Raw genomic sequence first — 18,216 nt, forward strand, 5'->3', positions numbered from 1 at the left:
TGTCCGACCATTCATCAATACTGAGGCCACCCAACAAATCAAAATTAACTTTAAAATCTGACATTTTGTAGCTACCGATTTCAAACGAGAGACAACATATAACAGTGTAACGGCTGTGTGTCGCTAAACGTCGCTATGGAAACCACACAATGTAGGCTCATGGAAGTAGCTTCGGTAGGCTCGTGGCGTGTGAAGGCCACTGGATACTTTCTGATTAGGCACGTTCTATTTGATCGTTGTTTGATCGTGGAATCAAACACGCCTATTGACCAATCAGAGAGCTTGCTCAAACCTATGTGTTATAGAATGTGTGGTATAGCATTGTATCTCATTGTGTGGTAGTATCTCATTGTGTGGTATAGTATAGTATTGTTGTGTATCCAGTGGTGGAAAATATTTTTGGTGGGGCTGTTGATATAGTGAGTAAAACATTTTTTTTTGGGAGAGAGGACCCCTTAAATTGGGACTTCTGGTGATGTAATGGCCCCATAAAATCGTGGTTCTAGGGCCAGGAACAACCAGACTGAGTCGGGCTGAGTATGCTAAACTAGAGAGAGAATCGCTGTCAAGGGGGCTACAACTACAACAAGATGAACATGTTTGACCGTGATTTAATTGTAATACAGGTTTCAAAATGATGCCGAAGTAACAACATACTGATACCAGATAGTAAAAACCATGAATTAAGGCTTTGACAAGTCTGCAGACAGACGGCAGGCGAAAAACCTTTTAAAATGCGTGTTTTCTAATGGAGATTTGGCTAGGCTAACGTTGTAAATGCTCCGACCGTCCACACTCACAACAACGGCCTATACAGACATAAATAAACCAGAGACTGTATTCTCCATGACACAGACAGTCTGTGGTTTGGACTTGTTTAACTTTTGTCTAGTTTCTGAACAGATATGAAGAGCTGTGAGCTCTGAGTGCTAAGAGCTAACAGCTGTGTTGTTTTTCTGGGGAGCTCATCGAAGATGACGTCACGGCTCCGCCTACACTGCGTTACTATAGATACTACCGCAGTTCCTCACGAGTCTAAAAAACAACTCACGTCAACGCACGTAAGCAACGTGGGCGCCAACGTGAGCGCCCTCTTGACCAAAATATTTGACGGCGCTGATTTGCTGAAATTATGTTTCGGCGGCACAGTTTACTATTGAGACTTTTGCAACGTGCTGGTTGCTGCTGTTTGGCTCGGGGGCAGCGCCCCGTAATGATAAACTAATGCCAAGGGCAAGGCCAGGCAGGAAACATGTGACTTATCAGTAACTTTAGACATCGTAACACAATTTTAAACAAGATTTTATTGTAGATTATACATTTTACTGATACCAATTGTATGATATTTACCTTGTTCATTAAAAATAAAAAATATAAAATATATATATTTTTAAATGTATATTTTTGTAAATATACTTTTTTTAATTTAATATTTTTTTTAATATTTTTTTTTGTATGTGGGAAGAGATGGGGCGGCGCCCCTAGCGCCCCTATGGGCCGGCCGCCACTGTGTGTATCCTTTCTTATGTTCTCATATCGGATCGAATCGTTTTGAATCTCGAGTATATTTCCACATCATTTTGAATCGTGTTGTTACTATTACTTTTATTATTATTATTATTACATTGCATTTAGCTGACGCTTTTATCCAAAGCGACTTACAATAAGTGCATTCGACCAGGAAGATACAACCTTTAAGAAAACAGAATCATATAAGTACATCAGGTTTCATAGAGCCAAACATTTCAAGTGCTACTCAACTGGCATTTAGAAAGCCAGCCCTTTATTAGTATATAAGTGCTTTGTTAGTAATTTTATCGCTCGAAGTGGAGTCTAAAGAGATGAGTTTTCAGTTTGCGTCGGAAGATGTGTTAATTGTTAATTAAATCATCTTGCATTATATCTTTAATAATATTCTCGTTTCCCTTTGCTTTTCCCCAGAGAATGTTCCGGTGGAGTATCGGGAGCCGTGTTACCGGGACCAGTACCTGCAGCAACACCTGAAGCCGGCGCTGGTCCAGCTGCTGGTCTCTCCTGAGATCTACTGCCGGGCCCGGGCGCTGCAGCAGGCGGAGCACGGGGTCTCCCAGCCCGCGGGGCAGGGGCAGGCGGATAACGGCGCCCTGCTGCAGCTGCTCGTTAAGAAAGGCTTCGGTCCAAAGGTCCAGGATGTAGACGTCACAGAGGTTGACCTCAGCGCCGTGCCCATCAAAACGGTGATTCATTTTACTGTTTATTCTGTCTTATTGTTTCCAATAGTGAAGTCATGTGACCGTGCTGTAGTTCCTTTATAGCCCAACATTAGCCACCTTTAGCTTAGAGGTGGTGACGTGAAGTCATGTGACCGTGCTGTAGTTCCTTTATAGCCCAACATTAGCCACCTTTAGCTTAGCGGTGGTGAAGTCATGTGACGGTGCTGTAGTTCCTTTATAGCCCAACATTAGCCTCCTTTAGCTTAGCGGTGGTGACGTGAAGTCATGTGACCGTGCTGTAGTTCCTTTATAGCCCAACATTAGCCTCCTTTAGCTTAGCGGTGGTGACGTGAAGTCATGTGACCGTGCTGTAGTTCCTTTATAGCCCAACATTAGCCTCCTTTAGCTTAGCGGTGGTGACGTGAAGTCATGTGACCGTGCTGTAGTTCCTTTATAGCCCAACATTAGCCTCCTTTAGGTTAGCGGTGGTGACGTGAAGTCATGTGACCGTGCTGTAGTTCCTTTATATCCCAACATTAGCCTCCTTTAGCTTAGCGGTGGTGACGTGAAGTCATGTGACCGTGCTGTAGTTCCTTTATAGCCCAACATTAGCCGCCTTTAGCTTAGCGGTGGTGACGTGAAGTCATGTGACCGTGCTGTAGTTCCTTTATAGTCCAACATTAGCCGCCTTTAGCTTAGCGGTGGTGACGTGAAGTCATGTGACCGTGCTGTAGTTCCTTTATAGCCCAACATTAGCCGCCTTTAGCTTAGCGGTGGTGACGTGAAGTCATGTGACCGTGCTGTAGTTCCTTTATAGTCCAACATTAGCCGCCTTTAGCTTAGCGGTGGTGACGTGAAGTCATGTGACCGTGCTGTAGTTCCTTTATAGCCCAACATTAGCCTCCTTTAGCTTAGCGGTGGTGAGGTGAAGTCATGTGACCGTGCTGTAGTTCCTTTATAGCCCAACATTAGCCTCCTTTAGCTTAGCGGTGGTGAGGTGAAGTCATGTGACCGTGCTGTAGTTCCTTTATAGCCCATTGTTACCGTACTGATTGATCACGATGTACTGATGTGTCAATGTGTGCTCCTGCTGTGATTGGTGCAGAAGGCCCATCTAGCTCTGATTGACGGCCTGATGTCATTGGCTGCTAACGAGGCGGTGGGTCGGGTGAAGATGGCGGCGGAGGCGGAGCTAACGGGCGCCGGCGCTCCGTGGGAGAATGCCCTGCTGTTCTGGGTCAACAGGGTGCGACGCACGCTCATAAACCATATCTCATTTTGTCTTTCTTGTTTTTTCAACGGTTATGAAAAATAGTTATACTTTTTCTTTCCATCGTGATTTCTTGCTGGTTTTTCACTTTAATATTATGTTTATCATCTTTGACACTCATAAACATGTTATTTTCAGCCAAGAAAACAAAAAACATAAAGTGAATATATTTATTTATTTACTATAATGATGTCTTTTATCTTCTCATAGCTGAACCAGAAGTTGAGAGAAACCACAGAAGAAGAAGAGCCCAGCAAGACATGCACAGACCTGCAGACTGCTCAGGACTCGGTAAACACACACACACACACACACACACACACACACACACACACACACACACACACACACACACACACACACACACACACACACACACACACACACACACACACACACACACACACACACCATGTTTTGCAGCCGTCTTTCATTCTGTGTGTTTGTTGCTTCTAACATCAACAATGCTTCTCCCCCCCCCCCCCCCCCCCCCCCGACTAATGCCTTGCTCTCGGGCAGTGTCAATCCAACCGTTGGTACTGGAAACTTGTCCCCGTAAGTGTCTCTTCCTCTCTGAGTCAAACACATCCATTATTTAAAGTGCTGCCTTCAGGCTGCGTTCACACTGCAGGCAGGAAGTGGCTCAATTATAATTTATGTATGTGACTTAGTTCAGAGGGTCCACACTGGACTCGTCACGTTTAAAAAACAAAAACAGATCTGAGTTATAAATCTGAATTATGCAAGAAGACTTGCCGTGTGAACGTCACCTCAGTGTGTTCAATATCTGCTGACCTTTTTCTCAACTGTTTATCATGTTAATGCTGGGGGTTGTTCATGAAGTTTTTACATCCAGTCATCAGTTTAATCTCAATCTGCCCTGAGTATCAGAGCCAGGGGGGAAGGAAGGGAGGGAGGTGACATTTATCCCCAGCTGATTATTAAAGATGCAATGTGTGGTACCTAAAACTCAAATGAACTGCGGAAACTCTGAGACACAAACAAAAAATACAAAACTGCTCTGCCATCTTGTAAACTTCAGCTACAGGGATGAGTCTCTCTGACATGACTCAGCATTATAAGACGACTAAACGTCAACATTAGCCTCCTTTAGCTTATCGGTGGTGACGTGAAGTCATGTGACCGTGCTGTAGTTCCTTTATAGCCCAACATTAGCCTCCATTAGCTTAGCGGTGGTGACTTGAAGTCATGTGACCGTGCTGTAGTTCCTTTATAGCCCAACATTAGCCTCCTTTAGCTTATCGGTGGTGACCTGAAGTCATGTGACGGTGCTGTAGTTCCTTTATAGCCCAACATTAGCCTCCTTTAGCTTAGCGGTGGTGACGTGAAGTCATGTGACCGTGCTGTAGTTCCTTTATAGCCCAACATTAGCCTCCTTTAGCTTATCGGTGGTGACTTGAAGTCATGTGACCGTGCTGTAGTTCCTTTATAGCCCAACATTAGCCTCCTTTAGCTTAGCGGTGGTGACTTGAAGTCATGTGACCGTGCTGTAGTTCCTTTATAGCCCAACATTAGCCTCCTTTAGCTTATCGGTGGTGACCTGAAGTCATGTGACGGTGCTGTAGTTCCTTTATAGCCCAACATTAGCCTCCTTTAGCTTAGCGGTGGTGACGTGAAGTCATGTGACCGTGCTGTAGTTCCTTTATAGCCCAACATTAGCCACCTTTAGCTCAGCGGTGGTGACGTGAAGTCATGTGACCGTGCTGTAGTTCCTTTATAGCCCAACATTAGCCTCCTTTAGCTTAGCGGTGGTGACGTGAAGTCATGTGACCGTGCTGTAGTTTCTTTATAGCCCAACATTAGCCACCTTTAGCTTAGCGGTGGTGATGTGAAGTCATGTGACCGTGCTGTAGTTCCTTTATAGCCCAACATTAGCCACCTTTAGCTTAGCGGTGGTGACGTGAAGTCATGTGACCGTGCTGTAGTTCCTTTATAGCCCAACATTTGCCTCCTTTAGCTTAGCGGTGGTGACGTGAAGTCATGTGACCGTGCTGTAGTTCCTTTATAGCCCAACATTAGCCTCCTTTAGCTTAGCGGTGGTGACGTGAAGTCATGTGACCGTGCTGTAGTTCCTTTATAGCCCAACATTAGCCTCCTTTAGCTTAGCGGTGGTGACGTGAAGTCATGTCACCGTGCTGTAGTTCCTTTATAGCCCAACATTAGCCTCCTTTAGCTTAGCGGTGGTGACGTGAAGTCATGTTCTTACACATTGCACCTTTAAACCCCCCAGTTCCTCCCCCTCTCCCCTCTTAGCCGTCCCTTTGTGGTCTCCAGATGATGCCCCCTCTCATTTATCTCCCTCTATCTGCCGTCCAGCATGCTATCGCTTTTTGTTTGAAGGAGTCGGGGAATAAGCCTCCAGTGGTAACGTATAACCCCTCGCTCTTTACCCCACTCCCCCCCACGTGTGATTGACCAATCGCCACGCCTGTACCCCCGCCGTCAACCAATGACTGAGCGGCTCACTAATCTCTCGTCCAACCCCGAGGCTGGATAGTTTATTAGATATTAAAAGAACTTATCCACATTGTACTTCTCTGCTTTAAAGAGCGTTACACAGCCGAGTCTCAGGAGGAGTAAAGGCAGCCTGAATTTAGAACATGTAATTCCTTTCCAAGTCTAACAGCTATGGACTTGAGATTTAGAATACTTTTCAGGTTGTTAACCTTTAAACATTGGCAATATAAACTGCTTAAAGTGTACATGTTGTTTTATATTCAATGAGTGAAAAAAATTAAAATATTAGTAATTAGTCACGATTTGGCCATTATTAAAAATGTTCATATTTTTTGCATTAAAAACATTGAAATAAACGAATTAATTGTGATTAATGATTTTTAAAATGATCATTAATCACAATGAAATAGCTAGCTAGATAGCTAACATCCACTAGCTAGCTTGCTGTATGGGTAGATAGTATCTTTAGTCAACTTCATTAATTGATAAATATAAAGATTTAATTTGATAATTGTCAACACTTTGGACATAAATGCAGTGATGAAGCATCGAGTCTTCCCAGTGAGATGGTCCTCCTCTGATTGGCTGTGTAATCCTGCAGTGTGTTTCTGTCTCAGTGACACAGTGTTCGTTTCCTTTGGATAAACGTCTCTGTTTATTTTCTGATTTCTGACGTGATCAGAGCTCTGCTGCATGGACTCCGGAGGGCCGAGGCCCTCATCACCTTAACCTCACTTCATTTTCTGTTTGACACCTTTGCACTGCACCTTCTGGTGTGTGTGTGTGTGTGTGTGTGTGTGTGTGTGTGTGTGTGTGTGTGTGTGTGTGTGTGTGTGTGTGTGTGTGTTTATAGTAGCATCACTGGTCTTGCGCTTTGTTTCTGTGGGTTTTCTTTTATCTGCAGTTTTCCTGGAGTTTGGCTGCCGTCATAGTTCAGACTCGATGGTTTAATCTTTATTTTCATTTCTTATCATCCCCCTGTCTTCCCCTCACTTGTCCATTTGTTGTTTCTGTTTCCTGGCAACTCTCCCTCCTCTCACCCTCCTCTGTCTCCCCCCTCCCCCTCTTCTCCCCCTCAGATCCGCTACAGGAAGGACCGGGTTCAGTCCAAGCTGACGCCCACCTTCCCGGTAGTGACCGGAGTCAAAGACCTGTCCAACGGCTGCGCCATCGCTGCAGCGCTGCACTACTACTGCCCCCAGCTGCTGCCTCTAGAGGGTACACACACACACACACACACACACACACACACACACACACACACACACACACACACACACACACACACACACACACACACACACACACACACACACACACACACACACACAGACACACACACACACACACACACACACACACACACACACACACACACACACACACACACACACACACACACACACACACACACACACACACACACACACACACACACACACACACACACACACACACACACACATGACACACACACACACACACACACACACACACACACACACACACACACACAACCACACAAAGACACACACACACACACACACACACACACACACACACACACACACATGCATGAACGTGCACATCACACGATTAAATATGTATCTTTAGCTGATGTCTGTAAGAGGTTTCGTCTTCTTCTGCTGTTCTTTTTACCAAACTTTAATTTTCAAAGTATTTCACGTTTAATTTTCTGATCTCTACAAATAACTCAGTAAAGTTTTTGAAGAACACTAAATGCATATTAATGTGTGTTTGTTGTGTCTCCAGATGTGTGTTTGAAGGACACCATGTCGCTGGCCGACAGTCTCTACAACCTGCAGCTAATCAGGGAGTTCAGTGAGAGCAGTCTGCAGAGCTGCTGCCCCCTGGCTGTGGAGGACCTGCTCTACGCCCCCCCCACCCTGCACGTACGCATCAACACTCTCCAACTGCATTAATATACTGTTACCTGGTCCCCTATTATCCTCTTCTTCATCAATATATCACAGGGCTCAGATATATCCAGAGCCTCTCTGATTGGCTGAAACACCAAACAGATCATTGCAGCATTACCCATAATCCCCTCTGTTTCAGCCCTGTTCAAAAAGTGCTGATTCTGTGTCTGTAGCTTTAAATGCTAATGAGCTGCTGCTGGCCACGCCCCTCTGAGAGATGATTGGTTTCAAAAAACACAATGGTGCTCTAGGACAGCGGTTACCAACCTTTTTTGTCTCGTGTACCCCTTGAGCTGGTCTCCATTCTATAAGAGCCCCCTCACTCATCTGTGAGGATGTGCCAACATTCTTTCTTGTATTTAAACCCCTTGTAATAATGTTCAACCCAACTGCTCCTGAGATGAAAATCACTTGCATAACTCACCCTTAATACAAACACATTTAAACTTGACATTGATACTTATTGTCAGTGAAAATTATTATATTTATTTAATATATATATATATTTAATATACGACTCACTTCTAGCGGTTTCAACAACTTTTGTTAAGACTAGAGCTTTTAATGACACGCTTGTCTTTCATGAGCTTTGATAGTTCTGGGGCGGGACACCAGGCTTATGAAAATTGATTTGAAAAAAGGTCCTGTGTGAAAATATATTGCAATCCCTAATCTTTCTACGCAAGCCTCTCAAATACCCCTCGGGGTCCCCGTACCCCCGGTTGGGAACCACTGCTCTAGGAGGAGATTCAGGTGATAAGGTGGTGATTGGCTAATGGTTACACAACCCACAGAAACATAATGACATCACAAAAAGACCAAATTCTGATCTGCTGATTTTCAGACAGGTTTTTATACAGATGGATCAGGAAAAGAAGAGAGGGTCTTTGTTCCTGAAAGAGTCTCTGAACACAGAGGGGACACATGTTGATGTGGAAGACACATGAAGAAGTGAATTTAGATTAGGTGACCTTTAATACACGGCAAACTGATATTAATATACTGTTTAATATACTGTAACCCGAATATACTGCACACTGATATACTTGTATACTGCAGATGCATTAGTACAGTGTGTGGGAAGCAATATGAAAGGAAGGCATGCAAAACTGTTGACGTGTCACTATGTTTTTTTATCGCGTATCCGTAGCAACTCGTTTGAAATCTTATCTAATCTTTTTGCGACTCTCTTTGTAACGAGCCCACAGTCATGTTTTTTTGTGTGTGTCCTTTGTAACACCTCCACCTGGTGTCTCCTGTTCCTCAGCTGAACATCATGAGCTTCATAGCTGAGCTGCTCGACTGGTTCGAGGTGAAGAAGCCTGAGTTTGTGCAGCCGGTGACACCCATCGACCTCACAGGTCTGTGTGGCGCTAAAACACTTCTATTTCTCCAACCATAAATATCACCGTCCCTAAAACTGCAGTTTCTGTCTTTCAGATGTCTCCGGGTTACTGGACTGCACCAGTCCTATGGGCGGGAACAGAAACAGGTAGACCATCCCACCAACACACCCTAAACCAGGCAGGAGCGCTCTCTGATGGGATGTAGATCCTAAATCAATCCTGACCTTTACTACTGCAGTATTCATTTAGCCCAAACCAAATACAAATCTAAAGAACTTGAGAAATGAAGGGGAACTAGTTTCAGGTTCAGTGTCTCGTTTTCATTATTTTATAAACTATGGGTGGCTTCAAACTGAATTGAATTAAAGAGACGGCATACAGTCTGATGGAAATCTGCCGCAAAGGTTACAGGCTCTCTGGAATAAAGTGATGACGTGTTTCAGTGTTGGACCAAAAACACATTCAGACAACCGTTGACCTCCAGACCAGCGGACTCTTGTGGAGAGTTGTAAATAAACATAACTTTACTGTGTTTCTCTGTTTCAGTGGTTCTCCTGCCTTCATCTTCAAACAACCCTTTGTACCCATCAGCTCCCCAGTGTCACCAGGTAATACATACCTAGTAGTGGAGTAGAAGTTCTCAAGACCTCGGACAATGTTCTTAGTTCATCTCTATCATTAATGTAAGCAACACATTCTTTAATAGACTTTTTTAACTTGAGATCTTTTCTTTTTGTGTCTTTCCAGAAAATAAAAGTTGGACAAAGAAACAAATCAGGTAGTTATTCTTCAAAGTAAGGCTGGGCGGTATGGAGAAAAAATCAAATATCACAATAATTCTGATCAAATACCTCAAAATTAGGATGAAATAATAATAATTTGGATTATCCGTAGTTTAATGATGAAGGGAGTGAAAGCTAATTATTGGTAGAAACATAGGAAGACAATCAATCAACCAACCAATCAACCAATCAGTCAATCAATCAATCAATCAATCAATCAATCAATCAATCAATCAATCAACCAATCAATCACTCGATCAATCAATAAATCAACCAATCCCTCCATCAAAATACTTTATTGATCCCAGCGGGGGGTTAGGTTTAGTGACAGTTGCAACATATAAGTATAAAATAAATACTTATTCATAGAAACATAAACATTTGCAATAAAAGATCAGAAACTGACTTGAATGCGATGTTAAGAAATCCAATATGTAAGAACAGATCTAGTCTCATACTACCTTAATACGGTATTAATATATCGCCCAGCCCTACTTTAGGTCTCCATGCAGTTTGTACAGTGAATGTTGTACATTCATATTTGATCTTAATTTCTTTAATTCTTACTTTGGCTTTCATTGTCTCTGCCTTTCTTGTTTTCACAACCCATCCGTTCGTCCTTGCAGTCGTCCTCTGTCCGCCGTGACGTTCAGCATCCCGTTCGGGCTGGACAGTGACGTAGACATTGTGATGGGAAACCCCATAGATGCTGTCTTTCGCTCTGTCAGCAACGACAGCCTCTCCACCGGCATCCCAGCGATGACCACCTCTGTGCCGGGGAAGCCTTGTGTCCCGTACGGTCCTCCAGAGGAACTGAGCCACCTGGTCAGCGCTTCAGCCCCATCGCAGCGCTCGTCCTGGGGCCCTTACGCCCACACCACGCCCCTGGGAGAACTGCCCACCATCGAGGAGGCCCTGCAGGTGGTGCAGACCCCCAAGAAGGGAAGGACACCAGAGAAAAGTGGAAAAGGAGTGTTGGGATCGAGACCTGAGCCAAGGTTACGTCCTGAAGGAGCCCCGGCTGGTTTCTTCCTGCACTCCCCCGAGGAGGATCAGCTCAGCAGCTCCGCTCCCTGTCGCTCCGGAGTCCTCCATCGGCCGGTTGGTGGGGAAGCGGGAGGCAATGAAAGGCGAGGAAGAGGAGAGAGGAAGGAGAGGTCAGGACGGAGCTCCGATATGTCCCGTGATGACGACTCTGTTCTGCGAGATGGCAGCGTTGACTCCTCTGAAGCGTCGGATGACACGCCCAGAAACGCCCCGGGGAACATGCGACCAGGCGGCGGGCGGCAGGGAAACAGCAGCAACAGTCCACACATGACAAGCTTTGCAGAGCGCCGGGACCACAGAAGAAGACAGCCTGCTGCTGCTGGAGAGGAGTCAGCCTCTGCTCCAACAACACCAGGGACTCCACACACACCCTCCACCCCAGCAGGGGCACCGGGACACCAGGACAGCCCCGGCTCCAGAGGCCCTGAACCGGGCTCTGAGGCCTGGGAGTTAGGCGCTCGTCTGGAGGAAAAACGCAAAAGCATCGAAGCTCAAAAAAGACGCATCGAAGCCATCTTCGCCAAGCACAGGCAGAGGCTCGGGAAAACGGCCTTTTTGCAACTGAAAAGAGAGCAAGGAGAGGGGGGAGGGGCGGGGGCCGAGGAGGCTAGTCTCACCCTGGAGGAGAGCCTCACTTGTATGGAGGCGCAACTGAAACAGGATGAGGAGAGGGAAGAGAAGGAGAAAGAGAAGCCGTCTGCATCCAACCCTCCTCGGTTAGAGAAGCAGGTCACGTTCTCCATCGAGAGTCAGAAGGTTCCAGAGAAGGTCGGAGAAGCTGCTTTCGTGGAGTGCAACGAGGTGGTGCAGAAACTGAGTGAAGCTCTGCAGTCTCTACAGAAGGACATGCAGAAACTCACAGAACAGCAGCAGCAGCTCATGAGCAACCAAAGACCCACGAACACATCCAGACCCGCGTCCAAATCTACACCTAGAAGTACCGCCAAAACCCCCCCTCACACCCCGACAAAGACACCTCCGAGAACCCCAACCAAGTCTTCTTCGAGGAGCATCAGCAAGGCCTGGGTGATCCCTGATCCCGGTGCTGCCGACTCCCCGTCCCGGCGCTCTCACCTTCTTCCCCTCTCCGCCTCCCCAAACACTATCATGTCGTCCTCCTGCCCGACTCCCCGCACAAAGATCCAGTCCTCATCGTCTCACCGCAGCCCGAAGCACCACCCTCGTGCCCAAAATCCGCCTCACCCAAGACCCTCCGAACTAAAGTTTCCCACATACAACCGGGCCTTGGCACCGACACATAACGTGGACACCCTCCCCCATTTGAGGCGGGTATCCCCCAGCAAGTATCAGGATCAGTCGTCCTCTTCCTTCCGAATCGGCGGGCCTCGGATGCCTGAAGACTCTCTGCAGGGGGTCCAGCAGCCGCAACACGACGGAAACACCTCGGACACGGCCTCCAGTGAGACCCCGACTCAGTTCAGCATCGAGCTGGAAGACATGGAGGATGTGGGAGGGCTGCCGGTCTTACCTCGACACGACCGACAGACAGGTAGAAGCAGCTCCGGAGCGCCCTCCGAGTGCTCGTTTGAGAGCGAGTCCTTGTCTCTATCTGCTGCTTTAGGCGGCGCAGGGAAAAGGTGCAGCATGATTGAGGCGTCCTCTCTCGGGGGGCCGGAGGGGGGCAGCGACGTGCCGACCGATGAAGGGCAGGAGTTTTCTTCTGATTCTATGAGCGACCACACGGAGTCTGGGGTGGAACCTGCTGGAGGACTCGCTGCTGAACCTCTGGACCCCGTAGAACAGCAGCTGGACCTGGCAGCAGCAGCAGGAGGTGGTCGTTTGCCCGAACAGGAAGCTGAAACTGAAGCAGAACCGACGGAAACTTTGGAAGAAAGTATTGAGCAGAATGAGCCCGGGCCGAGAGGAGGGATCGGATTCTTCTTTCAGGTGAGTGATGGCAAAACAACATAGAGGTGAAGATTTAATTACAGCAGGGGTGAAGGGATCAAGGGATGAAGGAAGAACGAAGGGCTAAAGGTATCAAGGGATGTAGGGACGGAGGGAGGAAGGGGATAAATGAGGAGATGTAGGAATGAGTTCATGTAGCGATGAGGGGATGTTGGAATGAAGGCATGAACTCATGTAGCTAGGGTTTAAGGCAGGGGTACTCAAATACAAATCTTAAAAGTCCAAACACAATGTCTGACCAATGGATGAACAGCATTTCCGAGCACATGACTTGTGTAAAGTTTATAGTCCGTTTGAGTTTTGCCGTGTGAACGCAAACCGAACCTTCTGAGAAATGAAACAATGGAACAAACTGTGGTCTGGTGCGCAGCTGAGAGCGGACTATTAGGTCTGAATGCGACCTAAGAGCAGTTATGAGTAAAGGCAGCTGCTCCCTCTTTCATTCAGCATTCCCATTATTGCTTTATAAATGTCTTCCCCCTTCTGTGTCCACTGAGGTTCGTCAGGCCCAACACATCTCGGTTTTGTGTGTGTGTGTTTATGATGCTGGTTGTGTGCTTGCAGGGAGATGTGCACAGTGAGGAGGAGATGGCCCAGCGCAGAGCTCTGCTTCTGGAGAAACAGCAGAGGAGAGCGGAGGAGCTGAGGAAGAGGAGGCAGGAGAACGAGCAGGAGAGGGAGAACAGGTAACACCTTCCTCGTTGTAGATGAATGTGGTGCGGTGGTTCAAGGCCTGATCATCATGAGCTCAGCAGCTACAGTGATATGAACTGGAGTCCTCCTCCAACAGAGCAACATGAATATACATAGAACCAATCAAACAGATCAACTAGAGCAAGAGAATGTTTTGAGATGTGCACGTTAACAAAATAGAATATAAATAATAGAGTCTTTATAAATGGATTGATATATTAGATAGATCATCTGCTAAATACAAACAGATGAATGTTTATGGATGTTCTTTAAAACGTTCAGGTGTTTCGTAGTCTTATGTAAAAGTAACCCCACTGCTCTTTGTTTCAGACCCTCCTCCACCCCCCCGGCAGGCCACACCTCCCCCTCCCCCACTCCTCCAGATACACCTTTCAGGCGGGGGAACTTCACGAGACTGGAGTACGATCGGCGGCATCAGCTCAAGATCATGGACAACTTTGACAAAATGCTCCAGGAGAAGCTGAGCAGTCATGGCCGGTCCTCCGGGAAGAAGACCAGGTCCCGTCCCCGCAGTATGACCCGCGAGGAGACCAAGCTGTCTCTGAGTCCGGCCAAGGGAACCACGGGTACTGAAACCATCGTTTTATGAATGTCGTTCCGGAAAGGGGAAACCCAAAAAGATGATTAGGGCCTTTCCGTCCTCAAAAACAATTGAGCGACCAATCAGAATCAAGTTTTCCACTCAGCCAGGTTTTCATTTCTTATTATGTCTGTTTCTCCAGGCGCTAAGTTGACCAAAGTCCACTCCAACCCCTCCCTCAACCTGACGGACGAGCCCGGGAACAGAACCCCCCCCAAGAAAGCCCCAAGGTAAACTGCTGCAGAGATTTATATACTTTACTCCTATTGACTTCACCGCAGCACAGCCTAAGGGATGGGAGTGTCTTTAGAGCTCAAGTGGAATATCTCTCCTAACATCGAATGGATTGATATTCATACAAAGCTCCCGTATTACCATTGTGTCTACCTGAGTGGATAGCATGGATGATGAATGATCTAATACTAATGCTATGCTATGTCACCATATCACAACACTTTTCTAAATGTAAATACAATTCTTTCTCGGAGTGTCTATGAAGAATTTAAATGATGTTTTTTCAAATTGCAATTAAGAAAGAAGTCCCTTTGCATGATCATTATTATTATAGATATGTATGCATGCTATGCCCTGTGCTAACATTAGCATGATGCTATGTTAACGGTCCCAGGTTAAAGGTAGTTGGATTGTTAGCTCTGCGTTTATATAAAGCAGAAATGATTTGCTTGTCCTCCCCCAGTCGTCCTGACTCGCCCTTAGTTTGTGTGACTCCGAGTAAACTGGTGAATCAGAACGGAGACAAAGACGGTGAGACCTCAGCGGCCCCGGAGTACACAGGTGCAGTACTAATACCTGTTATTGAGTATATGTATTGTCAAAGTACTTGTGTTAGTACTCAGGTTGGAGCCTGTGTTTGTGTCTCAGGTCCCAAACTGTTCAAAGAGCCGAGCTTCAAGTCCAACAAGTTCATCATCCACAACGCCCTGTCGCGCTGCTGCCTCGCAGGGAAGGTCAACGAGACGCAGAAGAACAAGATCGTGGAGGTACGGCATTTCACTCTCAGAGAGACACGCAATATTTAAACCTTAATGTGATTTCCAACGTGCGTTAAAGAGGTTTCCCTTCAGTCGTTTCAAAGTGTACTCATAAACACCAGGGGCTTCTGTGGTACCGTGTCTCTGACCTTGTTTATAAGATATATCAACATGTCGCCCGTAAACAAGATGTCTCCGCTGACGTAAACAAGATGTCTCCGCGGACGTAAACAAGATGTCTCCGCGGACGTAAACAAGATGTCTCCGCGGACGTAAACAAGATGTCTCCGCTGACGTAAACAAGATGTCTCCGCGGACGTAAACAAGATGTCTCCGCGGACGTAAACAAGTTGTCTCCGCGGACGTAAACAAGATGTATCCGCGGACGTAAATAAGATGTATCCGCGGACGTAAACAAGATGTCTCCGCGGACCTAAACAAGATGTCTCCGCGGACGTAAACAAGATGTCTCCGCTGACGTAAACAAGATGTCTCCGCGGACGTAAACAAGATGTCTCCGTGGACGTAAACAAGATGTCTCCGCGGACGTAAACAAGATGTCTCCGCGGACGTAAACAAGACGTCTCCGCGGACGTAAACAAGACGTCTCCGCGGACGTAAACAAGATGTCTCCGCGGACGTAAACAAGATGTCTCCGCGGACGTAAACAAGACGTCTCCGCGGACCTAAACAAGATGTCTCCGCGGACGTAAACAAGATGTCTCCGCGGACGTAAACAACAACGTGACGTCGTAGCTCTGTAGAAACCGAGCTGTCTCTGCGTCTGACGCTCTGTTTGATACTCAGATCTCTGGAGTGGTTATTCAGTCTTTGAGGAACAGGTTGCTTTCTGGGTAGACTATCTTCACTTGGGTCGCTAAATAAAGTCTGGGACTGTTGTTATGTATCTCTATGTCTTATGCACAGGGAGGGAGTTAGGGTCTTATATTTGTGTGTGGAAAACAAAATGCATATTGCACACCAATTAAAGATGAAACACTAAAGGCAGATAAAGGTATAACGATGTTGTTGCTCCGCCCTCAGGAGATGGAGAAGAGTCCCGCCCACCACTTCCTGATCCTCTTCAGGGACTCCAGCTGTCAGTTTCGGGGCGTTTACACCCTGAACCCGGACTCTCAGGATCTGGTTCGTCTGACTGGAGTCGGCCCGCGCTCCGTCAGCTCAGCACAGGTGGAGCACATCTACAAATACAGCTCGGACAGGAAGCAGTTCAGCGCCATCCCCTCCAAGACCATGGGCATGAGCGTGGACGCCTTCACCATCCCTGGCAGCCTGTGGCAGGCAGGAGGAGGAGCAGGAGGAGCAGGAGGAGCAGGAGGAGGAGCAGGAAGTCGCAGGCCCATTGTCAACAAGAAGGCCGTCACCTCCAAGTGAGACGCTCGGAGAAAAATGTTTCCAATTTATAGGAAGACGAGACGTTATGCGACAGGACTGCGCCATCTGGGGATAACGACTAGACGTGATTATTTAAATAGTTGAGCAACTCCGATATGATTCTGGATCTAATATGGATTGATCATCTTTCAAACATTTTCAGGTCTGAGCAAAAAGTCAGACAGTTAAGAAAATCTAAATTCTAATTCAGAGAAAAAAGAATCTAAAATGTGCTTTGTCAAAATCCTAAAAAGATGATCCGAATTTTGGAACAAAAATCGGTGAAAAATAAAAAACAATTGAGAAAAAAGTCAAAATTCTCACTTTTTTCTCAATACTCAAAAATGATGTCCGGCAGCAGGAGGCGCAGGAAGTCGAAGGGCCGACAAGGAGGCCGTCCCCTCCAGGAGAGACACGTGCACCAAGCTTCTAGATATGTGGTTTATATGCAGGTGAGACGTCATGTGACACGGCTGCACCATCTGGGGGGGGGACTAGTTCTGATTATTTTAAATATTTGTGCAACGGCGATATGATTCTAGACCTAATGATGATTTTTGAAATGTTATTCACAGTATTATTAAGAAATGTATTGACAGGAGAGGATCAGGGCCACAGGTGAAAAGATGTTGAGGTCTGACTAATAGCCAATTAAATGTTTAGGTCGGAGAAAAAAGTCAGAATTCTGAGGAAATAAATCTGAATTTTGAGAGAAAAAAATTCAAGTTCTCGAAACAAAATTCGGAGAAAAAAGTCAAAATTCGGAGAAAAAGGTTTTATGTCACGATTCACGAAAAAAGAAATCTGAATTTTGGGACAAACGTCAACATTTGTGATGTCAGGAAAACGTGTGGCCCTGATGCTCTTCTGTTCTGACTGACCATGGGGGGAGTTTTTGATGAAGTCTGTCGAATAATCTGCTCCAGGAAACTTCTGATGTGTTCACACATTGAGCCAAACATCGCCCTCACAGGATCAGCTGGAGAATCCCAGAAACACAAAACACTGTAAACATCATTTCTACGCCCCGTGTGTTCGTGTGTATGAAATGTCCACAGCACACTTTCTGTTGTTAAATTAAAGCAACACTCAAAACAGAGTGCAGAGGACTGTTTGTGATGTTTGAGAGGTCGCACAAGAAGCAGCACCCCGATGGTACCGATCACATGACCCCGATGGTACCGATGACATGACCTCGATGGTACCGATCACATGACCCCGATGGTACTGATCACATGACCCCGATGGTACCGATCACATGACCCCGATGGTACTGATCACATGACCCCGATGGTACTGATCACATGACCCCGATGGTACTGATCACATGACCTCGATGGTACTGATCACATGACCTCGATGGTACTGATCACATGACCTCGATGGTACCGATCACATGACCCCGATGGTACCGATCACATGACCCCGATGGTACCGATCACATGACCCCGATGGTACTGATCACATGACCCCGATGGTACCGATCACATGACCCCTGTCTGTCTCCTGAGTTTTATACATCCAGCCAAACAACAGGAAATGCCTTCTGGT

At 46.4% G+C, this 18,216-nt stretch overlaps 1 protein-coding gene across 3 annotated transcripts in view; it reads left to right on the forward strand.

Annotated features, from left to right (window-relative positions):
* Positions 1–17,556, forward strand: part of LOC307025485 (calmodulin-regulated spectrin-associated protein 3-like) — a 24,394-nt gene extending 6,838 nt beyond the window's left edge. Inside the window, exons 2-19 of one of the 3 annotated variants that reach the window (XM_079694873.1) lie at positions 1,942–2,216; positions 3,298–3,438; positions 3,673–3,753; positions 3,982–4,017; positions 5,800–5,847; positions 7,020–7,158; positions 7,714–7,853; positions 9,148–9,241; positions 9,321–9,372; positions 9,773–9,834; positions 9,974–10,004; positions 10,635–12,963; positions 13,549–13,670; positions 14,008–14,264; positions 14,421–14,508; positions 14,976–15,073; positions 15,161–15,279; positions 16,315–17,556. In XM_079694873.1, the coding sequence (XP_079550999.1) occupies positions 1,942–2,216; positions 3,298–3,438; positions 3,673–3,753; positions 3,982–4,017; positions 5,800–5,847; positions 7,020–7,158; positions 7,714–7,853; positions 9,148–9,241; positions 9,321–9,372; positions 9,773–9,834; positions 9,974–10,004; positions 10,635–12,963; positions 13,549–13,670; positions 14,008–14,264; positions 14,421–14,508; positions 14,976–15,073; positions 15,161–15,279; positions 16,315–16,665 (4,463 nt within the window). In that variant the 3' untranslated portion in view covers positions 16,666–17,556. The remainder of the gene's footprint in view (positions 1–1,941; positions 2,217–3,297; positions 3,439–3,672; positions 3,754–3,981; positions 4,018–5,799; positions 5,848–7,019; positions 7,159–7,713; positions 7,854–9,147; positions 9,242–9,320; positions 9,373–9,772; positions 9,835–9,973; positions 10,005–10,634; positions 12,964–13,548; positions 13,671–14,007; positions 14,265–14,420; positions 14,509–14,975; positions 15,074–15,160; positions 15,280–16,314) is intronic. The other 2 variants (XM_079694874.1, XM_079694875.1) reach the window with 2 other exon arrangements.
* Positions 17,557–18,216: the final 660 nt, after the last annotated feature.

The sequence above is a fragment of the Notothenia rossii genome (genome assembly GCF_949606895.1).
Source record: "Notothenia rossii genome assembly, contig: SUPER_1_unloc_1, whole genome shotgun sequence".
Lineage (NCBI taxonomy): Eukaryota > Metazoa > Chordata > Actinopteri > Perciformes > Nototheniidae > Notothenia > Notothenia rossii.